The following is a 17583-nucleotide window of genomic DNA, read 5'->3' on the forward strand; positions in this document are numbered from 1 at the left end:
GAAAAACAAGGTCAGAAGTGGGCTATAGGTGAAAAAAGGTTGAGAAACGCTGTTCTAGAGTATCCTGCTTTTAAACATGGAGACTTGACACATTCAGGCCACTGTTCATCTTTTTAACCATTGCCACCAACTCTAAGCACAGGAAAGCCCCAATTCCATGTGGCATATGCCAGTTTTTAAGGGCAGTGAGGGTGAGTGTAATCCCCTGCAGATGCTTTGTTGCTCGTTACAGGCAACCAATTGAATGTTAGATGGCAGTGATAGGTATACCTTGGAAAAAGGTTTGGGAAAGCATTTCCCTAAAGTTTTCTTGAGTTTACAGCAGACGGCTCTGTAACAAATGATTTGTAGGATTCCAAATCTGTTGATACTCATAGCAGCAGTTCTGAATGTGGCTCTTTCTTCCTTAGAACTACTAGCATAATATTACCATTGTCTGGATAGTAGTTCACAGATGCATGCAGTTTAAGGTTTCTAGGCTGACACAGTAATGTGCCTTCTTAAAGTCCATCAACTTGCTTGTTTGGATCAGTAAAGTATGCAACTATTTGTGGTTTCAGGGTAGAAGTATTCTTCATTGTAATGCTAGGTTCAATTCCTGGTACTTTTTTAGAACGGGAATAGAATAGATGTTTTTCCTGAAATTGTAATTTGTGGTTGCTTGATTTATGATGCAAGTTGAATAATACTTTTCTCAGACTGTGCTTTGTAAAGCACTATAATGCAATTCAAATAGCAAATCTTTTTCTTTCTAATCCTTGCTTGATATGCAAAGCTGGCATAGTTTTGCTCCAGTGGCTGTGGCACAATGGAAGGTTGTACAAAAATAATGTGAGATGTGCACTGTGTTTGTGACTTGTTCTTAATTTTTATTGATGCCTGTTCATCAGTGGACCTGCTGGCTTTTAAATGGATAAAGCAGCAATTAACAAGAAAGGGTGGAAAATTACTGTCACTCTACACCTTTGGAAGATGGGGCCTGTGAGAGTCCTCCTGGCGTCTAACCATTCTGACAGTTGTATATTATATACACAGATTTCCCTAGTACAGTTCAAGTGTGATCAGAGGTCTAATCCCAAGTATTTTTTATTGGTCTAATCCCAAGTAATTTTTATTGATGCCTGTTCATCAGTGGACCTGCTGGCTTTTAAATGGATAAAGCAGCAATTAACAAGAAAGGGTGGAAAATTACTGTCACTCTACACCTTTGGAAGATGGGGCCTGTGAGAGTCCTCCTGGCGTCTAACCATTCTGACAGTTGTATATTATATACACAGATTTCCCTAGTACAGTTCAAGTGTGATCAGAGGTCTAATCCCAAGTATTGCCACGCAACATATCAAATCTCAAAAACCATCCCACTTCTAGCTTTGAATATTGTGAGTGATTTAAATTGCTGTTCTTTGATAAAATGGTAGCTTTCAAAATTTATTCTTAAAGATACACATATATATTTCAAGCTGTTGAAATTTTAAGACAATTCCTAATGACCTTAGAAAATCACCACCAGTTAGGATAAAAAAAATATCATTTGTTCATTGCGTTCCATTCAGAGGATTAGTAATTATCATTGGCAGCTAGACTGGTGTTTGAAGAGAAGAAACCAGGATTAGAAAGCTCATGGTGTCACCTGTTGAACAGGCCACCAGTAGCCTGTAACAAACCTGTTAACTTTTGGGTCGTAACATTTTCTTGTAATATATGCTTCACTGCAAGATTCTATATAAATGTACTTAATGAGTAAATTTTTACTTGGGACATATACATACATGGACTCCAAGTGTTAACAGATGACACTCCCACTCCCTTTGTAAATATAACATATAAATATAACACATAAGTGAGCTGCAGCAGTACTTGCTTATAGTTTTTCTCCCCATTTTTTTCCTGGCTCACAGTTCTGAAATGAAGTCTCAGTTGTGCCCTTTAAATGAGCTGGATTAAGATGTAGATAAGGAAAGAAAATACCTGATGATGATAATGATTTAAAAACTTAACAGCATCTGAGATTAAGTTATTAAGATTTACTGGAGTCTATTTCATGCATTTAATGAAGGCGACTCTAATCCAATAAGAGCTTATGCCATAAGCAATTACAGTGATCTCTAGGTAGAGTGTCAGTTTGAAGCTGATTAGATTTAGGGCAGTTAATTATTTTATGAGGGATGTGCATGAAAAAGAAAATAAAAAGAATGAATTGGAGATCTGCCTTTAAGTGTGGATTGATGTTGGATGGATTTGGCCAATACTATTTTTCTTGCAGCGATCCTGTCTTTGAATACTTGACTGAATTAGCTTTAATGCAGGAAATCTACTGTTACACTATTCCTAATTGGTGGCCATCTAGCATCTATTAAAACATCTATAAAGAAGAGCGTAAAAGCACTGATTAAAAAAAGATAATGATGAAAAACAGTATGGAGATGAAGAATATCAATGTAAACTGGCAACAGTCAGAAAATTTGGATGTAAATAGCTTTATTTATTTATTTATTTATTTATATTTAAAAACTTTGTATGGCGGCCAATCTTAGATCACAACTCTGGGTGGCTATTTCACACATGTCCATCACACAATTGATGCTTAAGTGATGGATAGGTATGAAGTTCATTATCACAGAAGAAATGTTCACATAAATTGAAGGAGTAATTAAATATATGCAAATTTGGGCAACTTCACATTCAAGAGGTAAGTTTAATTCTTTATTTTTAGTTTAAGAACACTGTTTATGCATATATCCAGGCCTGCACATGAAACAGATATAATTTTGTTTCAGGCCTATATTTGAGCCTGAGTGTGCAGGGGTTCCCCGAAGCCTGAAAAAATATGTCAAGGGTTCCTCCAGGGTCAAAAGGTTGAGAAAGGCTGTGCTAGAGAGTAAAATTTGGAATGGTCATGGTTCCATTTATTATAGTATGAGGGATGTATCTGTGGGTGGGTAGATAGAACTGGACTTCAGAATCTTTAAGAAAGTTTGGATGTGGAATTCTGACAATTGTAGTACCATTGTAACCTGGCAACCTATATGGAAAGCATTGGACAGGGGATTAATTTTGTTTGGTTTGCTCCTAACCAGCCAGTCGTTCACTGGCCAACGTACAGGGGAAACAGATATTCAGGGACAAGCATTTTTGTTTCTCCGCTCTGTTCTTCTTTAACTGAATACTATTCTAAATTATTTAGAATTAATTTAGGTTATTTAGGAGCAATGTCTTTTCCCTTCCTTCTGTGTAGAAAAATAAGGTTTCTTTCAAGTCAAGCTCAACTCTTATTGCAGTAGTGTTCTTGACAGCAGTATTATTTATTTATTTATGCATGCACCGCCCATCTTACCATAAAAGTGACTCTGGGCGGCTTACAAATAAAAGCTATAAACATTATAAAAATAGAAAAAATAGAAAATAAAAGAGGGAAAGTAAAAGGCGGAGAGAGTGTCTTAAGCCACCAACCACCCCAAGGGCTGCCTATCACTCTTTGCCATTGGCATCTTCCAAGACTTCTTTTTTTTAATTCTCTGTCTAGCCTACCACTTTAGAGTTTCCTGGTGGTCTCAGCCAAGGTCAACTAGCTGTCCCCACAAAGCTGGTTTCTCCTTCCTGTGTGTGTGGTTGTGTCATGCACTGCCTACCGCTGAGTAAAGCACAGACACTGGTTCAGTTGAAGCAGGTTCTGTTTTATTCATCACGTAGTGTCAGTTGTGGAAAAAAGCGGCACTCATGACAGGTTGTGCGTGCGTGCCTATGCCTTCAAGTCAGTAATAACCACAGCCTTTTTGTCACAACATCTAATAGGTCAGACCTGGTTAATAGTTCAATGCAAAAGTTCCCAAACATTCTTGGTTCATGGTGCCCTTAATTCATGCAGTATTTGACAGATGTTGAACATTGCTGTGTTTCCCTCAAAAATATAAAATATCCTCCAGCACCCCTTTGAGTTTGTTGGGATGCCCCAAGTACACCATGTCACACAGTTTAGGAACCATGGGTTAAAGGGAAATCACTAGGAATGACTAGTCTAGTCTTTGACTGTACTAGGAATTTGAAAAACTTTCCAGAAGTAGGCAGTGGCAAATTGCTTTTCTCAAGAAAACTGTATGCAACATTTTCAAAGTTAGTATTACAGACTTTAAAATCTATGGACTAATTGGAACATTTGATAACAGAATATCAGTGGTTGTATGTTTTAAAGAGTATTAAATCAGTTTAATTGAATTTAAGATTAAAATCTATTCATCAAAATATTTTGAGTTTATTGGATACCCCGAATAATGTATTTGAAAGGATGGATATAAGACTTTCTTTGCTGGTGATGTAAAAAGAATTGAAAGGTCATTAACTTATAAGATTTGGTTTTGTGCCACTGACATCTTTTTGAAACATTTTAACATAAAGAAGTAGATTTATGGAGAAAACTTTCAACATTAAAAATGTTAATATGTTAAATTAGTTTCAAAACTCTGGAATTTGACTCTTTTTGAGAACTATGGCTATACCAGACGTGGGGTATTGCTAAGATAATTATTTTGAGAAATTGGAAAGATATTCCCACTATTAGGGATTGGATTCAGGAAATGTACAATCTATCTACTTTTGAAAAGGCTGTCTTATTTATTAATAAAAAATTATGCAACATGTTTTGCTTTGTCACACATTTCTCATTATTTTACAATAATTGAGTATTTATTTTTTTAAATTAAAAACATTTATATGTTGTTTATTATTTGATAGTACTTATTACATATGTGATGATAGTGTAATTCCCCCCCCCCTTTTTTTCCCTTTTTTCCCCTGTCCTTTAAGTTTCTTTCCATGTTGGGGAGGGGTTACATCTTGAATTTTTCCTCCCTTTTTCTATATTTCTATATTTTCTATATTTCTGTGTATAACCTCCCAGAGTTCCTCTCTTGGGGGAGATGGGTGATAACAAAATTTGAATAATTAATTAATTAATATTTTTGTAAAATTTGTTATGGAATAAAATAAAAATTAAGATTTAAAATGAAAAAGAAATAAGAAAACTGTGGGGATGTGTCCAGATGCACTTCAGGAATGAGCTTGAATCAAGTGAGTCTTTACGCATGTCTTCATTCCATATAATTTTTTAAAATTATTCAGGGAAAGTCTCTGGCATCAAAAGAGAGAGACAGAGAGCTGAACAATAAATTAGTTGGTTTTAAAGGAATTCCTTCATCATGTTTTAAGGAAACCACTTGGACAAAATATTCTGTTTCATCACATTTAAGATGGGTCTGACCCTATTCCCCACAAATATATTTTGATTCTTTGAGCCCATGCCAGATTTGCAGGCTTCTTCAGCAGATGGGCCAAAGCAGTATCTTAAACATTTTAGAAGCTGCTTAGCAGAATTTTTAAGTGCAGTTATCTAAACTCCAGGTTCTATCAACTTGGCTTGCTCAGTTTTCTTTAATGCTTTAGCAAGTGTGAATCATCAGGTAATAGTGGGTTATTGAATAGCAAGTCTTTGATGCATCCCTGTTGTGTGCGAAGTCCCCATTCTGCTGATGCTCAAAGGGCCCGTGAATAGTGGAAATTAGTACCATCACACTCTCCTTTTATTTTTAGTGCTTTTGACCCCTCTTGAGGTATTTGAAGGAATCTGCTGGGAGTTTTGATTGGCTTCAAATTCCATACTCTTGTAGAAAGGACTTTCCAGATGAAGTTGGTGAATAGGGGAAATGAAGATCTTTTGTAACATTCTTTCTTCTCTTTATTTCTTCTCTTGGGAAGATAGTAGTACATATGAATTAAAGTCTGCTCCTCAGAGCTGACTCTGGAATATGAATTCCCAATGTAAAATATTTTTTTACTTATATATTTGCATCCTGGATGGCTTCAACCAGTCATTTGTAGTTAAGAATACTTCATTGGTGGTATTACCCTATTTAATATATTCAGGATTTATCTTTGAAGAATTATAGAAGTTTTGGGCTGCAAAATACTTTTGCATTGTTAGCAATGGCTCATTTAAATCCTGAAAGTGGTAGAATTAATTATTATTAATATTGTATGGTTTTTATGGATTATGTGTTTTTTATGGATTTTAGGAACCCAAAATTGTGTGTAACAGGATTAGTCAAGACTTACGATTATAAGCACTCATGCTCTTGATGCCTAGCAGCTGACTTTGAAGTATTTATTTGGGAATAAGTTCTGTGAAGTTCAATAGAAATTGTTCTTCAGTAAATGTGCATTCAATTGGACCATTAAATTGTGTTGCAGTGTAATTAATTCTTAATTCTGTAAGCCGCCTGGAGTCACTGTGTGTGAGTTGGGTGGCCTTATAAATTTGTTAAATAAATAAACAACAACAACAACAACAAATATGTATGGAGTTAATCTCATTCTTTTCCCAGCAGTGGTTTTGGATAGGTTCCTGCTCTGGTTACTCTGTTTTATTTAAATTATTGCATAATTCTATTCATTGGAATGCACATCACGATCAGTATAAATTTTCCCATCAGTAGTGGTCCAAGCCCACTACTTTGTTTTGAACTAATGTCATCTCTGCATTGCAACAAAATATGTCCAGTTGCCAACAGAAACAGGTTTCCTGCATCTGTTTCTGTTTGCAACTGGACATATATATAAGAACTGCTTGAGAAGTTGCCTGAGGTTTGGAGGAGGAGTGGACAGTTTGGAGATGTTTAAACAGATTGCCCACCGGTTTGGTCAGAACTAAAGATTATATGGAAAAATGGAGGTTTCTCCCTGAGGGCGAGGATATTTGCTGCGAATGCAGCAATATTTAAACAACTACCCACCTTTACAGTGACCTTTGGGACCAACATGCACACAGAGTGACTTATTGATTGGAAACGCCTCTGCCATCAATGTGGCCTGACATTGAGCTAGAGTTATATAGAGTTTATATTTTTATTAAATGTTTTTAAATTTTTAAATTTTAATTAATACTTTCCCCCTTTCTATTTCCTGCACTTCTGACACGAAATGAGAAACAGAAACAGGTGTTTGAACTCATCAGAAGCTGATTTAATTATGTCTTTTTCTTGCTTTCTTTTAGGGGCATAATCGAAGCACGTTTTGTTTACGTCTTTGTTCTTGGCATGATCTTCACAGGCACAAAAGATTTACTCAAATCTCAAGTTCTTCCAACGGATACTAAGATCAAGTTTACAGGTTTATGGGAAATCTACAGTGGGCTGGTTCTGCTAGCAGCCCTCTTGTTCAGACCTCATAACTTACCAGTTTTGGTCTCATGCCTACTCATTCAAGCCATGATGAGAAACTACATCTGGAAACCACTAGAATTTGATGCAGCTCAAGTTACTATCATGCATTATTGGTTTGGACAAGCATTTTTCTTTTTCCAGGTAAGCCAAGAATTGCAGATCTTTAGAAAGAACATGCAGTCAGGTATGACTGAATTAAGGAGCTAGTTTCTAATCTCAGTTCAAGTACTGATGCTAAGGCCTTAGGTGCTTTGTCAACACCTAGTATTACCCAAACACTTACTTTTGAGAAAAGAGTAGAACAAAAGATGGCAGATCCAATTGATACAGCTGTGATTCTCTTCACATTTTGGTTGCCTTGATAAGATGTTTTATTACCTATATTAGTCCTAGTTTATTGAATCACGTTTATATTCTGTCTGTTCTCTCAAACAAAGGCATATAGACCATGAAGCTCCAGATATTGCTTCCTTTCCTTAACTAATCTGGAATGGAATTTCACAATTGTCTTGTACTCTCACCATCCTAAATAAAATAACAAAGCCTTTGATGAAGATAATACATTTTAGATAAACTTTTATGGGGGGAGTCCACCCTTAAAATATGCAGCATCTTAAATTGTGCCCAGGAACCAATTAAACGCCAGCGTAGTTGGTCTAGGACTGACATTTTGTGGTCTATAAGGTAGGGAAGGAATTATAAATAAAAGCTGAACACAAACAAGGCAGAAACACTACTCAGGGTTGCAGTTCAGAGAAATGATAGATTTACCTATTCTGCATGAGACCAAACTTCTTATAAAGGGGTATAGAATATGGGATCCAGACCTCTCTTTGGTTTCCCAAATTAAGGCAAACAGACAGAGCACTTTTTATCAGGTTCACCTGAGAAATCAACAGTTCTTGAAAAAAAATGATTTAAAAACTGGTACATACACTGGTAACTTCTGAGTTGATGACTGAAATGTGCTTTGGAGAGCTGCTTTTGTGTCTAGTCTAGAAATGTCAACTAATACAGAGCTTAGCAGTCAGGCTGGTTTCTGGGGAAAAAAGAAACAAGCAAAAAGGTATTTACCTGTACCGAAGGCTTTACCCTGGTGCCAGTTTCCTTCATCTGAGATACGGAGTGTTGCTCATTACATTTAAAACCTTATGTGCCTTGAGTTTTGAGAATGCTGTCTCTGATTCCTCCTGTCATTCACTGAGGTCAGGTAAGGAAGTTCACCTGTGATCGCCACAGCCATGTCTCAAGACAACTTAGGACAGAGTTTTTACGTTAGCTGCTCCAGCCTTTGGAGTGTGTTCCTTGTTGAATTGAGAAGCTAACTGTTCTTTTCGCTTTTAAAAAAATCTTGAAAATGCATCTCTTGAGACAGCCTCTTAATAGTTGGTCCCTTTAATTCATTGTTAATAATCTGGGTTTTAACTTGGGTTTATAATTTTAAGGCCCTGTCTTTTTATTGTAAACCACCAAAGAACTGTTGGTTATTTATTGTTTTATATCAGAAAAAAACAATTGAGTGCTACATTTTGCTTCAGGCATAGCTTTTAAATGCACTTCGAGCCTAATATCACATAGGTTATGTTATAGTAATCTGAGAAATGATTAAGGCATGGAAAAATCTGGTCTTTCAGAGAGCGTGCTGCTCCAACTAGAATGGGCTGTAAAGACAATCCAAAGTAGCCATTGGCTACTGCTTTTATGCTTTTTTAAAAAGGCTTTTGTCTTGGTTGGCTGTAATTATTATTTCTGGTAGCTCCTGTCCACATAGTCTGTGTTTGTATTTAATTTCCTGATTGTCTGAATTTACATTTAAATGAAGACCAAAGACAGGCTGTAGATACAAATTATTGGATGATCAGTGCAGCGCTGTATCAATCCCAGAGTTTTAGTCAACAACTGTTTTTATTTCGACCATGAAAAAAAGGTTTGCCACTTAGAATTACCAATTTTACTAATTTCTTTCCATCTATAAGGAATGAAGAAATGTTTTCATGAGAAAAATCCCAAAATAAAGTCCTTTTCTGGAGTAAAAAATGTGGTGGTAGCTGTGGAGTATCTAACTAAATTCTGCCTAGATAATGATTTGCTAATTTCACTAGTCAAATTTTTAAAACTAAAACAGAATTTGTATGCTGCCTACCTCCCCACGAAAGGAAAGGATTCTCTTTATATTTTACGTTAGCTGTACGTACTTCAACGCGTCATTCTCTTGGTTTCGCTTCTGTTTGGATTGCAAAAATATTAAGGGATAAACTGACAGTTTTAGAAAAACTATTCATGCTGTCAGTCTTGTAGTACAATGTTAAATTTGGGAATAATGTTTTTTGGAATATTGACTCAGTTACCTTTTCTCTTACAGCTCTTGCCCAGAAATTATAGGAACCAAACAGTGATGGCCTGCTTATATTTTGTGTCTTTGCTTCCAGTTATCAAAGCCTTTTATTCGATACATTAAGCTATATAGACTTATATTCTCATAGTAAAGGTAAAGGTTTCCCTTGACATAAAGTCCAGTCGAATCCGACTCTAGGGGGCGGTGCTCATCTCCGTTTCTAGGCCTTGGAGCCGGCGTTGTCATAGACACTTCCGGGTCATGTGGCCAGCATGACTACTCGGAACGCCGTTACCTTCCTGCCGAAGCGGTACCTATTGATCTACTCACATTTGCATGTTTTCGAACTGCTAGGTGAGCAGGAGCTGGGATTAACAACGGGAGCTCACCCCACCGCGCAGTTTCGAACCACCGGCCTTCCGATCGACAGCTCAGCGGTTTAACCCGCAGCGCCACCGCGTCCCTTATATTCTCATACTGTATTTAATAACCTTATCTGTTACTGACTTCTCCCCATCTTTCCTTGGGGAGTTAGCTAATGAACCAGAAGTGTTTTGGTGGCAAATAAGAATAGCTTTAGAGGTAAAGATGAACACACCTAGCTAATTAAAAAGCATTGCTTATATCCTTTGCTTCCTATTCTCTACTTCATGGATAAGAAACCTTGAGTATTAAAGCTATATGAAACATACCAACCTAATGTCATTTAAAGGGAAGAAGCATGGATGGCCAAGAGGAGGAGAAAAGTGGTGGGTAGTAGTCCAAATGGGTGTAATTAGTGTGTGTGCTAGTCTCTTAGCTTGTAGTTCTGTCTAATACTGCACTTACTTTGCTACCATTAACATGCTGCAATCTGTAATTCTTTTATATTGAGTTCTAGCTTCATAAAATTTCAGTGTTTAATCTGAAGGTTTCTGTCAAGCTTATTGCCGCTACGTGCAGGGGGATTTGGGCAAAAGTATTTTTGTTTATGATCGAAGTATTAATGTGAAGGGTTCTACCATGTGATAAGCTACCAGTGGGTTTTCTGCTATGAATAGCTGAATAGCCTCTTGTACTGGTCTTTGAAAGGTTCTCCAAGACATCCACAATGATTCTTCTTAACATAAAAGAAGTTGGGTGCATACGAATCCTCTGAGGATGGTTGCAACCACTTTGGCTGTCCCATAAAAAGTGATAATGGTGATACTCTGACTCACACACTGGTTCTTTAACCAGTTATGAAGGGCTTTGGCCATGCCTAACTTGCTGTCCTTTGCAGCAGATCTTCTGCAACATAATATCATATAATTGCATTTGAAATGTTTATGTAGTATTTTCTGCATGAGATAATTTTATTGAGAGTTTTAACAACAATAATAACTAATACAAACTAACATAGAACAAGAAAGGAGAAAGAAAAAGGTAGAGATAAAAGAAGCTAAAAGTGCAAAAAAAAAAGGAAGGAAGGAAAAAGAAGGTATAAAAAAGATATAAAGAAGTGGTTTCCAGTCTTCTTCACAGCAGTTATAAGTACAATATATTTTAACCTCTGTCTCTAAGGTTACATCATGACTCTCTTCTTTCTATAGTCTATCCTGTCTCATCATCAAAACCATAAATCACAAGTTAATTTTTTTCTTTTTTACGCAAAAAGTCTATAAGGGGTTTCCAGTCACCGATAAGTGTAGATATTGTCTTTTCTCTAATCAAACAAGTCAATTTAGCCATTTCAGAAAGTTCTGTCATCTTCACCAACCGTTCCTCCATTGTAGGTATTGCTGAATCTTTCCATCTTTGTTCATACAATAATCTTGCTGCAGTTATATATAAAATAGTATCCCATGGCTCTTTTCTCTTTATCCATCAGTCCCAGGAGAAAAAGTTCTGCTTTCAATTGAATATTAATCTTTAAAATCCTCTGAATCACTGCATGTATTTGAACTCAATTTTTTAAAGCTTTTTTTCAATGTCCACCAAGCATAATAAAACAACCCTTGTTGTTGTTCACATTTTCAATATAAATTTGAAGTACCTTTATACATTCTGGATAGTTTTTCTGGTTTCATACATCATTTTGTAAAAATTCTCTGTAAGCTTGTAACATAAGTTTTTAGCCCATTTTATTATACATTCTTTGGCCTGTTCTTCTGTTTCAAATTTCAATAAAAGTTTGTAGATATTAGCAATTGCATGTTTATCATTTGTACACAATTCCATTTCAAATTCTCTCTTACATTGTTCAATACTAGGAATTCTTTTATCTATTTTAAATCTTGCTGATAATTGTAAATAAGAAAACCATTGACAGCTATGTCCCTCTGCCATTAGTTGTTTTCTTGATTTTATTTTATATCCCCTTTGGTAAAATTCTAGTATCTTGTGATATGTTAAACATTTAACTTTGCCTGTTATTTCTCATCCATAAAATGCTTCTTGTGCTGAGACCCATAAAGGTGTTTTCGGGCACAGCCTGGGTTTATATCTATTTCATATTCTCAGTGTGGCACATCTGATATAATGATTTTTGAAATCTACATTAACCTTGACTTTATTGTACCACAAGTATCCATGCCCAAATCTCAAGTCATGTCCTCCTAACTGAGTCTTTTATTTCTCAGCAACACTGTTTCTTTCATCCAAATCAAACAAGCTGCAAAATACAATTTCAGAACAGGTAGACCCAATCTTCTTCTTTCCTTTGCCTCTTGTAACACCTTATATTTAACTTGAGACTTTTTCCCTCACCGTACAAACTTTGATATATCTTTTTGCCATTGTTTAAATGTACATCAGTTGTCAAAACAGGTATTGTCTGAAACAAAAACATAATTCTAGGCAAAACATTCATTTTTACCACAGAGATTCTCCCCAACAGTAACAATGTAATTTCTCCCATTTTAGCATGCCTTTTTAAATTTCATTCCATGTCTTAACATAATTGTTTTGAAATAACATACAATTCAAATTTGTCATACTGATACCTAAATATTTTACTCTCTTCACAATCTTAAAACCAGTTTTCTACATCAGTTCTGTTTGATTCTTTATTTTCATATTTTTATTAACATATTTTTGTCTTCTGATTTTTAATCTTAAAACCTGCTAGCATTCCAAATTCTGTTAGTTTTCCCATTAATATTTCTATTCCCTTTAACAGATCCTCCAAAACCAGCACCAAATCATCAGCAAATGCCCTTAGCGTACAAGTTTCTCTTTTAGTCTTTGCTCCCGCAATTCTCTCATCTTGTCTTATATCTGTTCAGTACTTCAAGAACTAAAATAAACAGAAGCAGAGACAATGGGCATCCTTGTCTTGTCCCTTTTTGTTAGTTCTCCGTTAACAATTATTTGTGCTTTCCGCTAGATGTAAATTGATCTTCCCCATTTAATTAAATTCTCTCCAAAGTTCCTATCTACCCAAACTTTAAACAGGAAAGCCCAGTTCAAATTGTCAAAGGCCTTCTCTGCATCTAAGAAAATCAATGCAGCTTGTTTTTCATTATGTTGCTCCAAATATTCCAAAATGTCCAACACATTTCTAATATTATCCCTTAACTGCCTTTTGGGTAAAAACCCACATTGATCTTCATGAATAAATTCTTGCAAAATTATTTTCAACCTTTCAGCCAAAATAATTGTAAACAACTTTTAATCATTACTCAATAATGATATCGACTGATAGTTTCTTGTTGAAGTCAAATCTTGGCCCTCTTTAGGTATTAATGCTATATTAGCCTTTTTCCAGCTGTCTGGCATCTTTCCCCTCTGTAAAATAGAATTCATCATATTTTGTAGAGTTTGTAAGAGTTCATCCTCAAAACGAACCTATAATAATAAGGGAAGTTTGTGAAGCTATAAAAAAGACTAAAACAGGAAAGGTACCTGGACCAGATGGTTTACCAGCTTCTTATTATAAATGTTTTAAGAAGCTGGTAAACCATCAGGTCCAGGTACCTTTCCTGTTTTAGTCTGTTTTATAGCTTCACAAACTTCCTTTATTATTATAGGTCCATTCATGATCTGTTTCTCTCTGATCTTCGGTAAATTTTGTTTCTTTAAATATTCAACTATTTTCTCCAGGGAAATTTCTTGTCCTTTGTATACATTATAGAGTAATATTGGTAAAATATTTTTTGCGTGTTCACATTATCTGTTACCACAGTATTTCCCTCTTGTAATTTTAATACCATTTTCTTTTCTTTTTCTTTTTGTAATTTGTATGCCAGCCATTTCCCTGGTTTGTTTGCGAACTCAATTTTTGTTTTGTTTTGCGTAATTCATTTTTATTTCCATTTCACTTACTGTTAACATAGACAATTGTTGCTGTAGAAGCTTAATTTGTTGGGTAATACCTTCTCTGGAAGCTTCTTTAATTCTTCTTTCTTTTTATCTCATTCAAAATAGCTTGTATTTTCTCTTGCCTCTTCTTTTTAAGTTTGCTATTATGTTGTATAAAATATCCTCTCTTGAAAGCTTTACTTGTGTCCCAAAACATCCTTACGTCTGTGCCTTTATTAAGATTATTTTTTAAAAAAACGTTTAATTTCTTTTTACAGTTTCTACTATTATTTCTTTTTGTAACAGCATTTCATTTAACCTCCATCTGAAAGAACTAATTTCAAAGCTAAAAAACACTTCTGAAATCTTGCCAAGAAAACTGCAGGGACTAGTCCAGGCGGTTGCCAGGAGTTAAAAACTGACTTGAAGGCACCAAACACACACACACGCACATACACACCAAAACAAAACCCGGAATATTTTTCTTTGCCAATGTATCTGCTCTGACTCCATCTTGAGGTGTTAACATTTTAGTTATAGCCTGTTTCTTTAACAGAGTTGTGGGGATGGTTCTATATTCCAGCTAAGACTAAAGTGCAAGGGAGTTAGTTCTGTGGCTATTAGCCATATCTCCTCATTCCTTCCATCTCAGTCCTTATATCGACATTTAATATTAATGCCAGTCTGCTGAAGTTTATGAAACTGTTTATCAAAAAGTTTTCACAGCCTCAGCTACATTTTAAACTAGGGAAATATAGTGTTGAAAGTAATGCCTACCTCTTCTAGCATTGTATGATCATGATTTGAGGGATTCATCAGTTGAAGTAATAGCTTGTGGGGTTACACAAAGACCATTATAATTGTATGGGACAACTCAACTGTAAAGAGCCACGGAGATGACCTTGAAGGGAATCTTCTGAAGCCATTCCAGAAACAACAAGGGCAGACACATTTCTTAAGTTGTAGGAAAGGAGGTAGTATTAGGAAGAGGCTCTGACAGGCTCATTCCTGACTCAATGGGGTAAGAGGGAGAGAAGGTAAAACACAAGCAGACTTGCAAGATTCTGTTAGTATAGCCCATCTGAGGAAAGATTTAGTCTTCTCATGGAGTCACTTTCCTGATCTAGTCTACCTCATAGGGCTGACATCAGTTCACCTTAGGCTTAGTCAAAGAAAGCAAGGAACGTTTAAGTTTAAAAGAAGCTGGGAAAAAGCAGCATGAATTTGATAGAAATAAAAAATTGTTTTGGAAGTGAGTGAAAAGGGCTAAGCAAGGACCCTCCAGCAGAGTGCATGGAATTTAAAATTAAAGTGATGAAACAGTTTTAGATGAAATTGAAGTGAAGTAGTGCTGAGAGGAGTATTTTAAAGATTTTTATGGGAATAATAGTATTATGTAAAACAGTAGAATTGAAGTGAATGCTATACAGTGACAAAAATGAATGCTGTGAGAATGTTGAAAAATGGTAATTCTGTAGATGCAGATGATGTATCAGGAGAAAAGTTAAATTTTAGATGTAAAGTATTGTGCTATTGTTCTGTATGAAAACTTCATCTGAAAATTGTGCCTGAAAATTTGAAGAATGCTGTGCCTGAAAATTTGGAGAATTGTTCCCCTACACAAAGGGAATGGTAGCAAGAGTGAATGCCAAAAGTATAGTGGGATTAGATTAGGCATTCCAGAGAATGGGTCTGGAGAATTGTGATGAAAAAGGTACATTGGGAAGTCCGGTGCAGCTTTATGCCAGGCATGGAATCTGCAGGTCAATTTTTTTGTTCTTCAGGACATTGAGGAATTTGTGAATGTGAGAAAAAAAAGTTTTGAGTATGTTTGATTTAGAGGAAGTTTACAATAAACTGAATAAGCTAGAATTTTGAAATGTTTTGCACAAATAGGGAGCTAAAGATTGATAGCTGAGTGTGGTAAGAGCGGTATATGATGGGTATATATGTGAGTGGTACACGTATGTAAGAAGAAATGGAATGCTTAGCAAATGGTTAACGGGAAATAAGACAATGTTTAATGTCCTCTTGGTTTAATGTATTTCCGGATAAAAATATAAGGAATCTTGTGATGATGGGGTGTGTTGGTTGGGGATGTGAATGTATCTGTACCTCTCTATGCAGATGATGCCATGTTGTTGGCTAAGCACACAAATGATTTGCAGCAAATGTTAGATTGTATTGTGGTGGCCAAAACCTGGCTCATCTAAAGCAACCAAATCACCTTGAAGGTAAAACATAATTTTATTTGCATGCAGTCAATAATACAGTATATACTGGACTCCCAGCAAAGCTTTGACACTTTGCTGAGCGGCCATGAGCAAAAACAGAACCAGGGCTTATATACCTTTGGCCGACTACATTGCAAAGGCAAGACAAAGAAAAAGGCAGACACAGTGGAAATATTTTAGAGAAAGCCATTTGTGTGACATTATTATTATTTATCCCTTTCCACTAGGTCAGCATGCTAGCCATGCTATCTTTGAGATGTGGTCAGTGAATAGAAACAATTTGGTTTACTGGGCCACAGGTTCCTGACTGAGTCTTCTCCCTGTTGCCACTCGGTCAATTCAGCTTGCTATGAATGTTTACTTATAAGCAGTCCATATGTATTTGGCGGGGGGGGGGGCATCTCAGAGGTTTGGTACATGTGTTTGGGAGGGGGCACCTTCTACCACCTTCTGCAGTCTAATGCAATGAGGTGTATAATCAATCAAAGATCAATGTATTTGTGCTTGACACGGAAACAGAGTGAAGGATTTCAAGTTTTATACAGAAAAAGCAAAAAATTAGGGTAGATGCATTTGGGTCTATTGGCAGAATGTTTACTCCAGATGGAAAAATGGATGGATAGGATTAAGAATGAACGGGTGATCAAAGAATGTGAACTGAATAAAAAGGTAGGCAACCAGTATGAAAGAAGTAAATTAATGTGGTTTGGTCATATGAGAGTTCAATTTCAAAACAAATGCGTAAAGGAGTAATGAATGAGTCAAAAATAAGGGAAAGACTGGGAAGTTCTGATTGCATGGAGATGATTATTTGCTGAGAAAGAGACATAAGTTTAAAGAACAAAGGGTGATGCTGAAATTGTGTATGAATCTGGTGGAAGAAGAGAAAGCTGTGGAACAATACTGTGAATGGTCTTGGTGTAAACTAGCTTTAGGTATGTTTTATTTGTTTTCTTGTTTCATGTCTTTAATTTCTTTGGCTTGCTATTTCTTTTTTTCTTTTTTCTGCTTTGCATAACATTTTTTATCCTGAAGAGGAATATATGTATATGCAGTATATGTATACTATCACATCCTTTCTCAATTGGGATTGTAGCTAGAAACTGATGTGTGCAAAGCACACACTCTCAGTGCTTTTCTAAACATGCACAGCTGCCATGTTATATGCTGTAGGTGTTGTGGCTTATACTTGCTTTCTCCATGAAGACAAAAAAATGTGACACAGACCAAGTTATCATAAGCTGGTATCTTGCAAAAAAGGGATGTGTGACTCTTAAAGCTTCAAGGAGGTTCTGTACTATCTTAATGTCATGCTGTAAGTCTGAGTGTGTGTGTGTGTTTCTCTCTGTGTGTATACAATTCAGATAGCATAGAGACCATACCCTTGGGGGTGATTTGTGAAACTAGTTCTCAAAGAATCAGGGAGAAATATAGAATGCTGACTAAATGCGATCCCTGGGGAAGGTAATGGAAACCCACCCCAGTATTCTTGCCGTGAAAACTAAATGGATCAGTACGACCAGAGATATGTCGGTATACCATC

General features: G+C 36.0%; 1 protein-coding gene across 1 annotated transcript in view; it reads left to right on the forward strand.

Annotated features, from left to right (window-relative positions):
- Positions 1 to 17583, forward strand: part of PIGG (phosphatidylinositol glycan anchor biosynthesis class G (EMM blood group)) — a 75863-nt gene that overhangs the window by 45042 nt on the left and 13238 nt on the right. Inside the window, exon 11 of the mRNA XM_063294879.1 lies at positions 7043 to 7352. Within this exon, the coding sequence (XP_063150949.1) occupies positions 7043 to 7352 (310 nt within the window). The remainder of the gene's footprint in view (positions 1 to 7042; positions 7353 to 17583) is intronic.

The sequence above is a fragment of the Candoia aspera genome, chromosome 2, assembly GCF_035149785.1.
Source record: "Candoia aspera isolate rCanAsp1 chromosome 2, rCanAsp1.hap2, whole genome shotgun sequence".
NCBI classification, from domain to species: Eukaryota; Metazoa; Chordata; class Lepidosauria; order Squamata; family Boidae; genus Candoia; species Candoia aspera.